General features: G+C 43.8%; 1 protein-coding gene across 1 annotated transcript in view; it reads right to left on the bottom strand.

The window, feature by feature from the left end:
• The window catches only part of RFTN1 (raftlin, lipid raft linker 1), a 161,891-nt gene that overhangs the window by 82,123 nt on the left and 60,257 nt on the right, over positions 1 to 19,511 (bottom strand). The window contains exon 3 of the mRNA XM_004692186.2: positions 287 to 392. Coding sequence (XP_004692243.1) covers positions 287 to 392 — 106 coding nt within the window. The remainder of the gene's footprint in view (positions 1 to 286; positions 393 to 19,511) is intronic.

Raw genomic sequence — 19,511 nt, 5'->3', positions numbered from 1 at the left:
AGCTCTTGAGAATGGCTCTGGCAGTGGGTGTGGAGGACTGTAGCTGTTATTACCATACAAGTCTTAGAAGAAAGAGTCCCAGAGTCCCGCCAACCTGTGGGGGACAGGGAACACCTGGCTGCAGAGTCAGCTCCTGTTGGAGTGATGTATAGGAGGGGGCTTCCCAGGCCCTGGCCAGAGGTGCTGGCCACCGCCCTGCCTGGGGAGTGGGGTGCCCTGTCCTGAGCCAGTTCCAGCCTGTTCACTCAGGAGACAGCTCTTCAATCCCTCTGACTGTAGGACTCACCTTCTTCACGAACTCTGGGATGATTTTTTGGCCTCTCAGGCTTAAGGAGGAAGAACAATCTAATTCCAAGACGTAGCCTTCATTTTGAAGATCAGTTTTCTGAGATCTGAAGAGAGGAGCCAACACAGACACACAAGTTAACATTGTGCATAAAATACTTTTAAAAATCATTAGGTGTTTAATAGAACCCCAAATTCTTTCCTGAAAGTAAATGCCAAAAAAAGGACCTGCTGGAAATTAATTTTATGGTAAACAGCTCAAATAATAGGAGGAAATCTGCATCATGGAGAGACCCAAAATATACCAGCAAGTAAAACAGATGAGCATAAAATGAGGGGTTTTGCACAACATGGCTTATATATTAAACCACTTACATATCCCTCCCCCACCACTCACACACACACACACACACACACACTCACATACCCCCGCCCACACACACACACTCACACACTCCCCTCTCACACACACATACTCACAAACCCACCTCACTCACACACACATACATGCATTCATATACCCCCCACTTAACACACACACACATACATACCCCCCACTCACACACTCACACTGCACGCACACACACACTCTAATAATGTAGATTTCCCACTGGTTTCTATCTGTCTGGACATAGAAAAAGAACCAGCAAAGCACACACCAAACCAGGAACAGCAATTATCTGGGGGACAGAAGAGGGGGTCTCTGTGGGAACTGGTATTGTGGGGGATGGGATGGTGTCCCAAAGGGACTTAAGCTGTGTCTCTCACTGTATTTCACCTTCTCTGAAGAGATCATACCCCTCCCTGTATGACTTTGAACATGAACAGTTAATTTTCAAAAGCCTTGAAAGAGTTAAACCTGAGCAGAGAGCAATTCTACACAATCTATCAAAATTAAAGAGGTATTAAAAATGGGTAAGTCAACTTGAGGAGAAATTCTGGCAATGGAATAGGTGTGAAGGGCTGTTAAGGCAAACACAGTCAGAGCTGACTGGCCAACGTGGCCCCACCACCTGCCACGAGGTGTGCACACCCCTCCCACAGCACCGTGACCAGCCAGGAGACCCGGAGGCAGGTGGTCTCAGGACATTCCACTGCTCTTCCTGTGAGGGGTTCCTGTAGGGCACCAACACGGGCCTGAGGAAATTCTGGCCACCACAGAGTGGTCAGAATGTGAAGGTGACTCACTAGCTCAATCGGGGGTCTGGCAAGAGGAAGCAGGATTGTCGCTAAGGGTCCACCGGCCATCTTCTCTTCTGGGTGCTGGTCCTGAGACTTAGGGACCATGGCCTCAGGTCTGTCCAGGGTGCGCCCCCCATACACGGTCCCCCTCCACTGGGAAGGGATGGACAGACCCTGCCAGGCACCTACGGAGAGCTCTATCAAGAACAATCCCTGCCAGTCCCTCTGAGAGCTTGCTCTGGCCAGAAAATTCTTAGTTTCACACTGAACTCTTGAGGCACACATATTTTTAAAATGAATTTCTAAGGCTCTTATATATCATTAAAAGCAAATTTATGCTACTATTAACCATCTGGGTATGATTTACATAAAATTCAAAAGTGAAAAATTAAAGAGGATTTGGTTCCCCCCAGGTGTATAACTGGCACCAGGTAAGCATGCTTTAATTTCATTTCTCCTTCTAACACCTCCTTTCAGGAGTAGGACTGAGGCACATGCTTTTAAGTTTTTTTTTTTTTTTTTTTAACTGCTTTCAACTGGTCAAGATGGAATAAACTAATTACAAACAAACAAACTAGTGCTGAACCCCAGTCTTCTTGCCATGAAACTTCACCGGAAAAAGCAAAGGAAGAGATAAAAAGAAACCCGAGGAATCTGACTGCAGATTTGAGGGGGGATGATGGAAGTGGGGGTAAAGGGGCAGGGGGCCAGTGACCTAATTTGGAGGACTATGGGTGCCCTGGTGGTGAGTGTGATATGAACCAATGTTACTTCAATACATACAATGAAAAATGAAAATTTCCAGAGACCAGAATCATGTTTTCATTTTGTCCCACAAAAGAGATATTAATAGGAACTAAAGCAGATTACAGGCTTTTGAAAGAAAAGACTTGGTCCAGACATACTGCTGTATACATCATTGTGTGGGATCCCAACAACAAAGACAGGGAGGGGGGAAAGAAAGTTCTTAAATGTGAAATCCCAGCTGCAACGTCCCATAGAGACTAACGTCAGACTGTGTGAGGTTATTTATAAGTACCTCTGAGATTTTAAATGGTTGGGTTGAAAAAGAATGATCATTTTATGTAAGTCAACACTGTGTCCTGTAAAATACCCATAAAATGAGTGAAGGGAAGATGAAACTGTCTTGAAGCAACTTAAGAGTCCAGACTCATAAGAAATAATCACTAGTACAATTGAATAACAACCACCTTTGGTTCTGGAGTAAGGAGCCTAGATGGAGAAAGCAGCTCTGGTTCATTTCATCAGATAATTAGCTCAGTGAAAGGAGCACTAAAGATCAACAAAAATGGGCATTATTACAAATTTTCTAGATGAACCATGAACAAAATCTCAGTCTATGGTTGCTTGGAAAAGCTCCAATGCATATTGGGGAAATAAATGAGATTGCTCCTCCCCTTAAGAACTACTTACACATTTTTAAATGAAAGGACTGTAGTACTGAAGAAGGGTTGAAAGGGAGAGAAGGTGGTAAAGACCCCTGAATCCTCTGAGGACAGAGCTGGCTGCTCAATTCTTGATGTATGCATTCCGTGAGGATGCTGGGTGAGAGCTGGGTGAAGCCACAGTCACATAAGAGTCTCTCTCCCTGCTGCTAATCCTATGAAAAACACCATTAGACCCACAAATAGAGCTGACTTATATAAACAAGGCTGCCTGGAGGAATTTGGGGGTGGAGATGTGGGGTAGTAAATATGGTTACTGTGGTGAATACACCCTAAGGTGACCTCCACCCCCACCCCCCTCCCACCCAATGATCTCTATCTACCTTCTGAAGTTCATGCTTTGTACATCCCTCCCCCGGATGGGACAGGAACAATGATAATTTTAAACTATAAGTCTCCAGCATCATAGACTATAGCTAGACTCCCCTTGCTGGTTGAGGAAGTAAGAGGGTCAAGTACCCTTGCCAGTGGCCCAAATAACAAGGGATCTCAGTTCTACAGCTGCAGGGAGACAGGTTCTGCCCAAAAACGAAGCAAGTATAGAAGCAGATCTTTCCTCAGTTGAGCTTTTGGTGAGACCAAAACTCCATGTCCTGAGGAGACGGACAGAGAAGTCACATAAGCTACAGAAGTTGAGGTAATAGATGGATATTGTTCTAAGGCACCATATTTATGATAATTGAATGCAGAGTGTAGAAAATTAATAGTTACTGAGGAAGGAAACAATGCAGCTGTAAGCTCAGAACATGGGGCTACTGGTGGCCAGACGCATGAGATGCAGCCAGACACGAGACCAGCTTCTGTCAGCCCTCAGAACTCCAGCCCCTGCATCCAAGGCCAGAGGGACAAGCATCCCCAGGAAGAGGCCCAGGAGCTGCAAGGAACTATAGCATGAGGGAACAGACCATCCACAGCCAAGCAAGTTCCCAAGGCAGCAGCAGTAACTGGAACTCCCCAATTTGTCACCCTCCCGGGGAGCAGGGAAAATACCACATATGATTTCCCAAAGGCCACGTCCTTGCTTCATCCTGGAAAAACATATGGGAAATCACCAAACTTCCCCCGAATGCCCAGATGGCTTCCACTTCTGGAAAGGACGAGATCTGGATTTAAACAGGAAGACAAGAAGAAAGGGAACAGAATGCATTCCTGGAGATGAAGTTCACTGCCAGCAAAGCCTCCCTTCTGTGGAAAGGCACACCAAGGCTCCGAGATTAAATGCAGACACTCTGGGAAAAGCATTGTGAGCGGTGAAATATGCTTCTCCACTTCCCTACAAACCCTACTCTCTAATTTCCTCTAGATTTATTAATTAGAGGTTTCAGGTTCTGGAACTAAGAAGACTTGGGTCATTAACCAGCTATGTATGTGCCTCTGGGCTCTTTATTTAAACTTTCTGTGGCTGTTAAATGGGAATGTTCTGACTAGCTACCTCGTAGCATTGCTGTATAAGGCAAAATGCGCATAATGTCCTTAGCCCAGGGTATGGCAAGTATTTTGGGCTCAACAATTATTGGTGGCTACTGTTCTATTACTGTAATCTGTGAGTTTATTCTCTCCTCAGCTAGTGCTCTTCAGAGTTCATCATTGCTCATCCACTCCACAAAACTTTACTACTGTGTGCCAGACACTATTCTTTGCATACATCAAACAGAAGTGGCAAAATTCCTCTATTATGTACAAGAGTACATAATAGAGGATTTCAAGGATGGTTACATTTAAAGAAGAAGAAAAAAAAAGAACAGTATAGAGAGTGGGGTGGAGGGGTTGCAGTTGAATGAAGCTGGTCAGGGAGGCCTCATGGAGAAGGTGACATTTGAAGTAAAGATCTAAAGGAGCTGAGAGATTTGGCCAGGCGGGTCTCCAGGAATAAGAGCTTCCAGGGAGCAGGGACAGCCTGCAAAGGACCTAAACTGAGCTCATACAGAGTGGGACAGGAGCTCATCAAAGAGAGGGCAGGGGAGGGAGAAAGGGAAAGGAAGAAAGCCAGAGAGTGCTGGGGATCCAGGCAGTTCAGACCCCACGCCCCCCCCCACCCCAAGACTGTGGGTCTGATTCAGGATGACAGGAGAGGCCCTTAGAGCATATTAACAGAGAAGATCTACCCTGGAGTCACCTGGGGGCTGGCACAGATTCTGAGTTAATGCGCACGAGGCGAACTAGGGAAACGGACTTTGGAAACTCCCCAGCGACTCTGTGGAGCAGAGCACTGAACCAAGGCCTTGGTCTGGGGGGGGGGGGGTTGTAGGGTTGGGGGGTTGTATCTGCCACCCTTTGGGAATCTCCCAGGAGATAACTGAAAGAAAAAAACACAGAAGCAATGACTTGAAGAGACCAATCATTTTCTTGTTGGCTTTACAGACACCTCTATTTTTAAAATGAGAACAAAGAAGTTTCTAGATTGTTCCCCCCCCAACCCCCTTTGGTCAAAAAATATCTTCTTTCACTAATTTTTGGCTTTGAGTTTGCCAACCTTGGTTTGACCTTTACTCTCAGAAAAAAGACAATCCTCCAACAAAAAGGAACAGAAATAAAGGAAACATCTCTATTCCTCTTTGGGTCAGAAAAACTCAAAAGTGTTTCCAATTTCTTACTTTCCTCACTTTGAAAAAAATGTTGTTTTTTGGTAAAACATACCCGATGCAGGATTTAGCATTTGAAGCATTTTAGGCACGCTGTGCTGTTCGGTGTCCCTGATGCACCTTCTCCATGAGGGGAGTCTCTCCCCTCTGTCTGTCTCCAGAACCTTGTCATCAGCCCTCACGGTCTGCACTCACTAGCCACCTTCTCCATGGGACTTGGGCCCAAGCCAACAAGCACAGAAACGTTTAAAATATTCGTCAAACACACCCGTGAAAGCAGATTTAGACTCTGAGCATTTGTGTACAAACCTTTTCTGACTGGAGGCTGAAGAGCCAGGAGCCCATGTGCTCAGATGTCAACCCTACTGGCCACAGATGGCGGAACTGCTTAAGCTCCTAATAAAAGGCCACCTAATCTGTGTCACGCTGACCTCATTATTCATATACAAACCTCAATCATAATAAAAATCGTGCAAACCCAGAGCTGTGCCTGTGACAAGCATGCCAATGCCAAGGGTTAGGCAGCCAACCCCCAGGACCCCTCCTCCACCTCCCCACAGCCCGAGGGTCAGAAGGTCAAACCAGGGGGGCAAACTCAACAGCCCACAATCAGTGAAAAAGGATATTTCTGACCAAAGGAAAAAAAATCTAGAAATTTTGTTCTCATTTTAAAAAATGCAGGCGTTTGTCTTTAAGTCCAATGAGTGGAAGGCTCACTGCTATTTTTCAATTCCTGTCTTGTCAGACACCCTCTCAGTTTCCCATTTCTTTTTTTTTTTCTTTTAACATTTATTTATTTATGCATATAAGAACTGGGGTACAGGCCAGAGGTGTGGGGGTGAGAGGATCCACCAGAGACAGAGTGGGGAGCAGAACAGGTGGATCTACTGAAGTACCCTTCTGAGGGGAGCAGCAGGTGAGGCAGGAGAGGTCTGCTACAACATGTGGGTCACCTCCCTGGCCGGGGATTGAACTCGTGCTGCAGTGGCTCGGGATAACTTCCTAGTGCTGTGTTTTAACCCCTTGCACCTCCAGGGTGGGCCTTCAGCTTCCCATTTCTGCAGGAAAACTTGTCTTCATGAGAAAAGTCACAGGGCAACAGCAATGTCAAACACCAGTCGTGGCACAGCAGTACTGGGGACACAACTGGAATATGGAGAACCACAGCAAACAGGGCAGTTTGTACCCCAGTTCATTAGTAGGAACTCCGGGCCAGGGCCCTCTGATCTTCTCATTGTTTTAAAGAAATCATTCATGTTTTTGTGTTGGGCATACTGCCACTTTCTAACTCTCAATGAAGTTTTTCACCATTACGTAGGCCGACATGGATGGGATTAAATCTGGCAATCAGCCTTCTGGGTACATACACCAAGCTCTAGGCTGAGTCACAGAAGACAGAAGGCAGGGAAGAAGCAGGAACGAAGATGTGCTCTAACTGGAGCAGAATAATTAATCCATAATCCCAACCCCGATATTTCACTCCTGGTGATGACACAGCAGAGTCTTCTCCTGGGCACTCCCCATTTCCATGCAGACACAGCCAATGCGTTCACACCACCTCAATCTGCTCTCACAGGGGCTGGGGGCAGGCCCTAAGCCATTAAAAGAACATTTTGCAAACAAATACTGTCCCTCTTATGAATGCTGTATTCAAAAGATGGTAGACTAAAGGGTTAATCCTCAAGTTACTCTGATGAACGCCGATCGGAAAGCTGAATACCCATTTTGGTCTTATGGGTTGATAAAAATCAAACTACTAAAAATCCAAATGCTTGTCAAAAAAAAAACTATTATAAACTCTTCTTTAAGATAATAAACATGTGAATAAAAATTATCATACACATTCCTTTTAAGTCATAAACATGTAACATCTCACTTCAACTCTAAAATCCCTTAAGTAGCTTCAAAGATCATTTGTTTAAACATCTTCTTTTTCCCAGGACATCAGGCATAGTTTAAGATTTGAAAAGAAAGGAGAAGAATGTACAATTTGTTAAAAGGGCTATTTTTGCTGCATTTAACAACAGTCAGAAAGAAATGGTGACAAACACAGACTTAGCTTACTAGGCACTTCTCCAACTAGGAGAAAAAAATGACTAAATGTCAATTGACAGAAACAAATTCTCTACCTCTGGGAAACAAGAAGGAATTTTAAGATATTTTTCCCAAGGCAACACTAGGTTTAAGTTGAAGGATCAGAAGAAAAACTTTTTTTTTTTTTTTCAGGAGGGGTAGGAGGCAAGTTAACTATAAATCTGAAGATCTTCAATGAGAAAAAAGGAAAACTAATCCAGGTTCATGAGCTCGTCTGAAACTAATGACAATGAAAAAAACCTCTGCTTTTCTGCATCTATTCACAGTCTTCCTGACCATAACATGTAGAAGGCACCGAGCTAGGTCTTGCCATCAAGGAGTCAACAAGAAGTTCATCCTACAGAAACAGAAGGGTGATGAGAGTTTGGTCATTTCCAGTAAAGGGATGAGGGAAATTCTTTAAAAGCCAGAGCTTGTGTGTGGAGCCCATAAAACTGTGGGGAGATTAGTCATGAAGTTAGAAGGTGGACGGACATTCCAGCCACTGAGAGCTGAACCTAGTATAGCTCAAGATGGCGGAAACACGTGAGTTACGGGTCGGATATCATAGTGGTAAGTGACATAAAGGCGAGGGTTGATTATTATAATTTACTGGGATCAATAACCAGGACCCTAATGAAAGTTGGGGCTAGTGAAGTGGGAAATAGCTTGTGGGCTGAGCCTGTCCCTACAGGAGGGTCCTTGATGGCCTTACATAAAAGATATAGATTTTAGGAAGCTGTGATGCAGGAAGAGGGGATATTAAGACTATTTTAGGTGTGCAGAAGTAAGAGCTGAGCTATGATATTTGTAGAGGTGGTGGGTGGAAGAAAGAGAGATTTTAGCTATTTCTTGTCTCTGCAATTGGTGGTAGTTTGGGGTTGGGGTTGGGGGTTGGGTAAACTGCTGCCTTCCAGAGATGTTCTCAAAATAATGAGAAGCTTTCCAAAATTTTCATAATCTCCTATTTGCAAAATGAACCAAATATTACTCCCTTCCCCCAAAGTGAGACTCTTGGAATCAAGTTTCCCTAAAGAGTAAAGTTTAAGAAATGCTTGAGCTGATGGTCGGGGCAAGTCAAGAAACAAAGATTCCTGGTGAATCTTTAAATAAAGCCCCTAACTGTAGAGTACAACAGGTGAGCTCGGAAGTAGGAAGTGAAAGAAGAACTTGCTCATGGAGGGATCACCGTCCTATCTTCTGATTTTCCCTTCCTCTTTCACCACAAACATGCACAAGAGACACTTCTGCTAGTGATGGTTTGGGATCAGCTGGAATGTTCTAGAAATGATGGGGGAATAGTACAAATGACACCCCAAGTACACACTCCTAAGGGAGCTGTGTGCCACCAGGTAGATGCAAGCCACCATGGCCATCCAATGCTGCTATTTATTCTAGAGAAATCTTGCCACATCCTGTCTGCTATGTAGACAGAGCCAGCCCCCTACCAACCATCAGTGGCTGTGAGACACCAGAAGTCACCACCAACCTCAAAAGGCAAGAAGAAGCAAATAAACAACTTCACCCCAACGTGCCTGTACATTTAGCCGTGAAAGCATCTCACCCCCCCCCCCCACACACTGTGCTTCTAAAAAGAGAAACCACAGGAATGGGATCTGGGGTAGGATTCTACTTTTCCTGAACCCCACAATGCTCTCCAATTATTTTGAACACTATGGACAGGGCTAATATTAGTAACTGCGTGTAAATTAGTAATAGTTTATCACAAACATAACACTGAATGAAGCATGCACAATATTTACTAGCTTAAAACATTATCTGCCCACAAAAATAACAGGAAAAACACACAGAATTCTTATGGGCACGTGGACTTGAGTGGCAGGAAGTCTCTTTTTTCCCGCATGTAAGGTAGGTATGAATGTTCGCTTGCTGTTTCCTTCTTTTCTAGACTTTTCTAACTACACCTTCCAACTGAGTTAAATATTCTGTATTTGCACTGTCTGCTAAGTGGCAGCTCCTATAGGTAGCTATAGAGTACCCAAAAATGTGCCTAGTGCAACTGAGGAAATGAATTTTTAATTTAATTTAATTTTAATTTAGATTTAAATGGCTCCATGGATCCAAGACCTACCTACTAGGAGCCTTCTTTGCCGAGCAGTTTAACTCTGTTTTCTAACATTACTGTGCACACAGATCACCTGGTATCTTGTCAAAATGCATGTTCTGATCCGGCAGGCCAGGGTGGGGCCTTGGAACCAGCATTTCTAAGGAGCTCTGATGCAGGTGATGCCGGAGCACAAATCCTACTTTAAGTGGCAGGACAGTAGCTGCTGCAGGAACTGGCAGCAAGATCCAGAAGCTTCCTGAACCAAGGGGCTTCCTAACTGTTCTGAATGGCACACCCAGCCAGGAATCAGCTCCAGAGAACTACTATCCCAGCATCTTCCAACTGGACCAAACACTACCCAGGAAACAGAAGTTTTCAAAGATGAGACACAGATGAAATAGCAATATTTTAAAAATATGATCATAAAAATTCATACTATTAATAGTATTTGGAGGCATAATATGTACTTGGAATGAGCTTCAATGTTAATAATCCTGGAAATAAATCCATATTTTACTATGTCTCCTTAATGAGTCCAAATTTCTTTGGTTATCTTTAGTCAGATCTGACCAGGTAAGGATTTATATATATACTACTAACAAATATGTACAGTGAAACATGGGTCAGTGTGGCCATTCTCTCTCTCTCTCTCTCTCTCTCTCTCTCTCTCTGTGTGTGTGTGTGTGTGTGTGTGTGTGAATAAGAGAGAGAGAGAGAGAGAAAGGAAAAGATTTACATTTATATTACTGGTATTCTCTTCAATCTGCAATCACATTACAGGAATTTTTAAGCCATATGTATATTTCATGAGAGTTAATTTAGTTAAAACGACACAAAAAAATCACAAATGCATTTTATTGAGATCTAATTGATAGGGCTCCTCTGAGTCCAGTCTCCCTGACAACCCCCCACTCCATATGAACCCCTGACGTCTGTCCCAAGCCAGGAGCTACCTTCAACCTGGAAGTTAAGTACTAGCAGCATGTCATTTCTCTCCTCATTTTCATTGGAATAATTATAAACACAAGTCTCAGTTCTCCTACACCCTTTTGGTTACCACTGATCTGGAGGTCACAAAGCCCTAAAGTAAGATTTGATTTCTGACAGTAATACTGAACTCTATATTCTAGAAAACACATGGTGAAAAGTCTTCTCAAATTATTATGTAAATGCAATTACAATTTCAACAGGGACTGGGATCCAAAGGAAATTACTCTAGACTTTATATGGAAAAATCAATGTGCAAAAATTGCCAACATCCCAGACAAGACATGACGATACACTACAAACTTAGTGTGATCCAAAAAACATGGCATTAGCACAGATCAAAAAGCAGATCAACAGAACAAGAAAGAACCAATCATAATAACAAGATATATATCTCCAAATTGTAGTAAACTCGGCATTTCATTTAGTGGCAAATTTAGGTTAATATAATAAATGCTATTGGCAAAGGAAGCCATCAGGAAGAAAATAACCTCACACCCTAACACTAACCTAGTAATTCTCAACTGAGGGCAGTTGTGTCTGGCTCAGCATTTTGAATTGTCTAAAGACAACTTTTACTGTCATTCTGGAGGGTAGGGGTGTTTGGGGTCTTGTGGTAAACATTAAAGATGGCCAGATATGCAATGCACAGGCTGCTTTCCCATACAAACTTACTCAGAGAAAACATGTAAGTTGAGGAATCCTACCCTAAACCTAAGCTAACCCCTAACCCTAATGGTAAGATTAGAGCAGAGCAGTGCTAGAAGTGTTCCTAAGGTGAACCCTACCTCTTCCACTCATCAAAGATGGGACCCTGCCCTAGACAATTCACTGCTACGAGGTTCGTTTCCTCATTGGCTTTCAGGAATAAACTAATGTACATTATGGAGCACTGAGCAAAGACTCAGACTAGCAACAGCAGTGAAGGGTAGCTGGTAAGGCTATTACCACAAATAGCCACAGAGTTACATTAGCTGTCATATTAAGAAGTGCTTGAAACACATAAATATCCTTCAGAAGAAGAGTGGGCTATTTTGCTCCTAGTAGGAGCAAGGATGCTTGACATAGGGGAGACTTAAACACTAGAAGTTTGCAAATGAAAATCTCAACATGTTAGATAACTTATAAATCTCCCTTGAATAGAGACTGTGTACATCTCATTCTCGCTAACAAAGGTGACTGCCTTAGAACACATAAGACACCTAGTAAATACATTTTGCTTTGTTTTAGGGGGCAGAGGGAATACAATGCATTGACGGGCTTAGAACTATCATTTCACAGAAGTGTTTACTTCGGACCTGACAACACAACTCTGTTGAATAGAGCTGTCTGGGAGGCTGCAGATAGTTTGCAATGGCAGGCTTTTGTCTTGAAACCAGATTGGGGTTGACAGACCTCTGGTCCCACAGCCTGACTATCTGCAAATCACTCCCAGGTCTCTAGACATTCTCTAAAGATACTTCAGTAAGGTCCAGGGCCCGAAAGTTCAAAGATGGCGACTTTCTGAGCCAGGAGCCACAAGATGGAACTTCAGTCCCCTGTTCAGCAGGTGATCTCATTCACCCTTCTTGCACTCCCCACCTAACTGTGCCAGGATAGAAAATGGGAGGCCGGGGATAAGGGAACTTTCACCTACCAAAGAGAATTCTAAAAATTGCAGAATACGTAATAAGAATATTGTTAACAAATATTAGCAACAGAAACAAATCATGAGGACATAAGGGGAATAAATTACAATATTCCACCCATACAGGATGAAGAAAAAGTGCTCTCAGACCCTCAGAAACAGGTGTTGTTTGAATATGAGGTACTAATTTGGTTTTTAAGTCTTTGTAGCCATTGTAAGTTTCAACTCGTGGTGGATGAATAGGAAGCAAATGAAATGATGCACTCCACTAAATCATATTTATAACATTTAATGGCTCCATCTTTCAGGCATTTAAAAAATTATAGAAAACAGCTAGATAGATTATGGAGATAATGATTATATCAAAATCTCAAGGACACTGAAAACACTAATAATGTACTTACATTGCTCTGAAAGTTATTTCTCACCTGCTATGGCATTCATAGCTAAGAATGTAAAATTCAATTAATACTCATCTTTTGCAACTTCCATCCCTGGAAATGCCCACTATATCTCTCTTTCCTTGAAAAACATACACACTCTAAGGTAACTGATTGACAGAAAAGACAAAAGCCTTTGCCAGAAATATTCAGATTTCCTAACTTAAATATGGGACAAGTATATACGCACAAAGAGCTAACACTTCACTAAAATAATTAGCAACTGAGTTACCTGCATTGTGGACCTGTAGCCCTCAAAATAACAAATGTCACAATAGTCCACCTGTGATGCCACAGAAGAGGTCTCCTGGGGGGTCCCTTTATTGTTGGAAGGTTGTGTGTTTACATGGGGGGCTTAATTTATTTTATTTTAAACCCAATACGGATACTTCTTAGTATGACAGAATCTGCATATGCTTTAAGATAAACTGGAAATTTCAAAGAAATTCAGTGAAGTGCCTCTGTGTTTTGGGTACCTGCTGTCTGTTCTCCGCCATCCCAAACTACTTCTGGGAAAGACTGGAAATCACTGGTATGCTAATGCTCTCTCTCAGAGGAGAGGGGAAAAAAATAAAAAATAAAATGTAAGGAAAGACACAGGCAATCAAGGGCAGTTATAAAGCAGGGGAGATGAGCTCTCACGTGAACAATGCAAGACTCGTGTTCTTCGAGTAGAAAAAAGGCGACGCTTTGAAGGGAGAGAAGGGGAGTTACAAGGCAAGCCATTTAGGGGTGTGGATTGGCAAAAAAACCAAAAAACAAAAAACAAAAACCACAACTCTCTTTCCCAAGAGGATGTGGCTTTATACTGGCATATTAGATTGGAAAGTGCAAACACAATAATTAACAGTGAATCCTGAAACTTCAACACACCAGAAAGGGTGTCACTCTGGAGTGAGATGGAAAAATAGGAGGAATAAATTAAGACAGTCTGCTGTGCGGCCGGACAGCTCCGTGGGGAACAAGGTGGCAGCCCAGGAGGGCTAATCAAGTCCTCCAAACACCTCAGCCAGCTTGAGAAAACTGATGAAGGCTGGTTCCACACCGGCAAGGAGGGGTAGCTTTGAGCAGGGAGCAGGGGCCCTTCTTAGATGGCAGAATCCAAGATAACAACCTCTGTGTGAAACACTCACGCTATTCCCTACTCTGATACAGAGAAAGAAGTCTGCATCGGCTTCCTCAATTCTGCTCTCCGGGAATCCGTCCGCTCCTGGGGCTCCCGCCACGGGCGTGGGTGTATTCTAGGGCACACCCCCATTGACACTCCTACCCCCCTGTGTATTTCCTTTAATTATGAAGCCTTTTTCTGGAAGCCCTATAATTCTCCCAAGAGTTCAAGTAATTGGTAAAAATTAGACATGAAGAGACATAAGGCCACTTAAGGAGGACACTTTTGACTATAATTTTGAAAAGAATTTTCATTTTAGCACCAATATGATTTTGCACTTTTCCAATTTTGCCCTTTTCAAATGCCAAAGAAAATGTTCATGTTATCTTGTGGCTAGTGGGGGAAAAAAGCAATGTAAGGCATTTGTACTCCACTTACGGTCCATAAAGATTTTCTTCCTTTGAAGGCCATGCTTTGAATGTGTTTTAAAAAGAAGGAAAAAAAAAGAGAGAGAGAGAGAGAGAGAAGGAGAAATAACAGCTACACACCCTTGTGGCAAATCACTGAGGCAATGACAGGAATTTCTATGGGTCTATGTGTTTGTGTGTACGGATGTGTGTTTAGCTTGTGTACATGTGTGCATGTATGTGTGGGCATATGTGTGTGTGTTTGTGTGTGTGGGCCCATGGTGTGTGGCAACATTAACAAGATGCCAGCTGTGGTACTGGTAAATGTGTTCACCGACGACAGAACCATCTTGTCCTCTGGTGAATGATGGCAGCAAAATGCCAGGGTGTGGCTTTATTCCATTCCCTTCAGGAAAATTCTATTAAGCAATACCTACTCAGCACTAGGCACCCTAAGAAGGTAGAGAGAGAGGTCAAAACAAGAGAGGGAAGAACACAAAGATCTAGGGTGATGGTGCAGGGTGACTTGGTGGTGGGGATTTCACAGGGAGTACAACTGAGAAGAGAAAGCAGATATCGTACAAAAGTGAACAATGGTGTAAAAATAAACGATGTAAAAAAATTATATAAAAATATATAAATAGGGTTACCCCCATTGGCACAAAGGGTTAAAGTGCAGCACTGTGAAGTTCTCCACAGCCACTGTAGCATAAGTCCGATCCCCGGGCAGGGAGCTGACCCACATGGCATGGCAGACCTCTCCTGACCCACCCACTGCTCTCCTCAGTGGTGTATTTCAGTGGATCCACCTGTTCTGCTCTTCACTCTGTCTCTGGTGAATCCTCTCACCAACCCCCACCTCTGGCCTGTACCTCAGTTCTTGTATGCATACATAAATAAATCTCTTATATGTATATGTATGTGTGTGTGTGTGTGTGTGTGTGTGTGTGTATGGAAAAAATTAAAAAGAAAATACATTGTTGCTTATTTGAAAAAAGTAATGGAAACCAAAGAAGAGGAAGATTGGGTGAAGAAAGGTAGGCAGACATATAAGAAACAGTAACAAGAGCACCTGAGAAGTCTGTGGGGGCTGAAAGGGTAGATGACCTGCTGAGGGAAGGGTCTTGTGGAACCGGAAGGGGGCAAGCTGGCAGCCAGAGGGTGGCCTAGAGTTACACAATGTTATTTTGAAAAGTGAGGCAATGTTTACAAAGAGAAATTTCCAGGTAGAAAACAAAAAACAAAAACCTAGCTTTTCCTGGTTAAAAAAAAAAAAGGCGTACAGGACCAACCCAGGGGCTGAACTCAGACACCGCTCGCTACACCTGAGTCCCATTCCAGGAGCGGGGCCCTGTCTTAGGATAAAGACAAAGATTTTGAATTTCAGATTCCCAGCCCCAAGCGAGGGGACAGGCAGAGCAATGCTCTGAGACTGGCTTTCCCGGATATAACAGCAAAATGCCAAAAAAAAAAAAAAAAAAAAAACAGTCTCTCTCTGTATCACTTGACACTGGGTGGTCGGAGCTGACTCACTCTGCAATCTGTGCCGTTGAGGATACTCGGAGCACGTCTTGCTGCTGCCGTCTTAGAGGAAAGGCTTCTCACACTCCAAGCATATGGTCCACTTGGAACCAAGCACCTCACTTTCAGCACCGCTCCCAACACGCCATTGCAGCTCTAAGACTCACCAGAGACGTCTGGTATGGAAAATGAGGACCCACAGCAGCCTGGGCTCAGTCACCACATGGATTCACCACAGCCCCCCGGGGCCCCTGCTGGCTCCCCCAGCTCACACTGCTCTCTCAGCCCTGACTGTCCTCTGGGCAGCTCCCACCAGACACCCTGCTATTCACAAGGGCTGCAAGCACCAAACCGGTGCTGGTCACACCTCTTCGCTGTCCATGCCCTCTCAGGTCTCCATGTGACCGCACACCTGCACGCTCTGCAGTCTTCCCCGGTTCCTTCCCTTGATGCACCCTAGACCTGGAATTGCCTGGGAAGGCTGATGGCCAGTGGCTTCTTGGCACGGGAGCTAGGAAGCCAGCTCCCCAGCCCCCACATGGGCATGCTCCCTGCAGAACCAGGCTGAGGCTGAGACTGTGCCCTGGGCGCCCCCTCTCCTCGCTGCAAGTCCCCACTCCTATCAATCCCCCCGAAGGGCACTGCCTGAAGTGTCTCTCCATGGTCTGGAGAAGCCCCCTTTTAGAGAGATTCTCAGCAGGTAGAACCTCACCAGGGTACATTCCCTTCCCCATCCTCAGCCCTCCCTCTCCCAGTTAATCTTCCCAGCCAGAGTCAAAAGCTCACTCATATTTTCATTTTCTCTCTTCTTCCATGCTGTCCCTTTCCAGTTAAATGTCAAGTGCAATATCTCCCCCTCTCACACCATATATCTCACATCTATCTCTTCCTCACCTTCCTCCTACAACCCACTTTAGCTACCACATCACCCACCAGACCGAAGACTGTTTCCTCTGCTTCCATTTTCTTCCCCTCTTGAACTTTTGAAAACTAGCAACTCTAAGAATAATTGTGTTGCTAAAACCAAACCAAATCATCGCAATGGTTCCCCATTGGCTTCAGGCTAAATCTCAGACTCCTTTGTCAGAACACCAGAAACTCATCCACCCCCCACCCTTTGATTTCTGGGGGTCTGATGTTCCAGGCTCAGACCCCCCTGGAGTATCCCCTGCCTGAGAGGTCCCCCCTACTATTTGTTCCCCTGTTCTGACCCAGCCACCACTGCATACATAAATCAAATGCAGCGAGGGAGCCTCTCCTTGCAGAGTACCCCCATTAACAAGTTAGAGATACAAACCAACCCCCATCCACTTAGCTGGACACTCAGATGACTTGCCTACAGACTTCCCACCCTCTTCCTTGAGCATCAGAGCTCTTTAAAGCCATGGTTATACAGTGCTGTTATATCATGTACGTTTATCTGAGAAAAATCCAACTAAAAAGGGAGGAAGTTTTACCACTTAAAACTGTGCCAGTTACACCACTCAACAGGCAGATGTGTCCCAGAATCCAAGTGTGAAGGGAGGCATGGAGATCCTGTTCCTGCGGTCTCAGTTCACATGCACGCCCCTCTAGGTTCAAGCATCTCACCTCCCTGGGTGTGTGATTGTAGTCACTCCCCGCAAGCCGAACCAACCTAATTCCCCGCGGACGAAAGAATGGCTCCCTGTTGGAAACCACCATCTGATCTAGTTTTGAAGCAAAACACACCTGGGAAAGGTAAAGAGATGATTCCGTAACACACTCATGGCCGCTCAAGAGATTTTCAAGGGTAGTTTGATCAAGTGCATTTTCCACCTTGCAGGCATTTCAGAAACCCTCTGCATTATCGGACCCTCTCTGTGGCCCACCCCGAGCCCACCCAGTGTCAACAGAACCCACAAATGTCCTGGTTCCCTGGACTGCAGCAGGCATCACGGAAGGTCCTGGACCCAAATGGCTTCAGCCCATGAGTGATGAAATCAACCAATGACACCCTCAATCAGCTCTATGTGTAATGATGACATTCAACGATGAAAAATGGAACAACACAATGCATTTCTGCACTTATGTCTACAACTGCAAAACGATTTAGGATTAAATCCACACTACTAACCATCAGAAGTGACATTTTAATAAGTGACTTCTCTTAGCCATCAAGTTTTGAGATCTTTAGCAAATTGTTCTAAAGAAAATGGCCCAGAAAAAAAAAAAATGAAGGACAACTTAACTGTACTTAGAATTCAGAGTGAATGCAACTCTATAGTCTTAAAAATCACTAAATGTTTCAAGGAAAGTATTAAGAGAAGGCAGTACAAACTCTCTTGCTACTTATTCACTAAGTATTTCCTATTGGGCCATTCATCTTGGAGCCAGTTTTCAAAGTAACTGACTTTGACAAAATGCAACACACTCAAAGAGTGAGAACAGTTGACAGCTGGATGTGTGGTTTGCCCTGCCATCTTAAAAGGAAATAGCAGTTATCAGAATTTTCAAAAGAAAACATCAGGATTTTTTTCTTTTTTTTTTTTTTTTTGGTGAACAGAAATTTGTCAAAATGGAAAAGAGTTCTGTAGAATATTATTGCACTGAGTGTTGGGATGACTCAGTAATCATCCAGCTAGACTGTCAATGATGCTTTTAAAGGATCCAACTCCACCAAAAACACTTCATGGTGACAATCTGTGCATCACTTTTCTGTTTGCCTCCAAAGAAATCAGCTCCTTTTTTCCAGAAACATTTCCTTGGCTGCCCCTCCGGCCAAAGGGTGAGTGTTCCGGTTTCCAAACAACTGACCCATAGGGCCTGGAAGCCATGCTCTGTGTACGGCAGACCGTGCCCTGCACCTGTGCCTACCTTCCAAGTGAAGTTCTAAGCTCAAACCGTCACAGAGTACCAGCTCGGTGGGGTTTGTACTTGCTGACTGCAAGCCTGTCTGGTTCAGTCCTTCTCCTTAGTCTTCCTGCCTTCCCCCAAAGCCAGTTACTTACTAAAAGCCTTATGTTCACCTAGTGATGGCCTCAAGGTTATTCTCCAGTTTCAATGATCCCATTAGCTTCCTGCTAATGAACTTCTTTGGGACCAATCCCAATATTGCTGAAAATGGAGAGAGTTTAGTTACCTCTCTTTGAATGTGGTCTACTTAGAAAATATTAACCAGGCATTTACTTCCTTTTTGAAGCTCTATCATTTCATTTAAGAGCAGCTACAGCTGTCAGAACTTTGGCAGACTTTGTGAAAAATGTCATTTTAACTATCCATATTAAAAATTAATCACATAAGATTTCCTCTGCTCCATTTCTACTACTTAAACTCCCAGCTGATTCAGAAAATGTTCTGTGGGTTGTTTATTTTAAATAGTGTCGGATCTCTTCCGCATGATGCAAATATATAGTTAGTGTAGTTGCTAGGAGAGAAAATGATCTGTACTTGAAAATTATACTGGATATTACTCTGCTTCCTACCACGACCACTTCTCCCACCCAGTACTATGGGGAATGTACAATCTCTTGGCCATTTTTGCCAAGGTAATAGCAAATTACCACTCTTACGACATATTTGGTAAATTATCATTCCACTTTAAATACCTAGTAAACTACCAAGTTTTTACAACTTCTAAAAAAAATCTGGGTCAAGGGACCATTTAAAGACTCAGGACAAAGTTATCCATTCTCTCTCTCATTCTCTCTCCACCAAAAACACTTCATGGTGACAATCTGTGCATCACTTTTCTCTCTCATTCTCTCTCTCTCTCTCTCTCTCTCTCTCTCTCTCTCTCTCTCTCTC

Source organism: Condylura cristata, unplaced genomic scaffold (genome assembly GCF_000260355.1).
Source record: "Condylura cristata isolate star-nosed mole 26May11 unplaced genomic scaffold, ConCri1.0 scaffold00033, whole genome shotgun sequence".
Taxonomy (NCBI): domain Eukaryota; kingdom Metazoa; phylum Chordata; class Mammalia; order Eulipotyphla; family Talpidae; genus Condylura; species Condylura cristata.
This window is presented reverse-complemented; position numbering and strand designations above follow the sequence as displayed.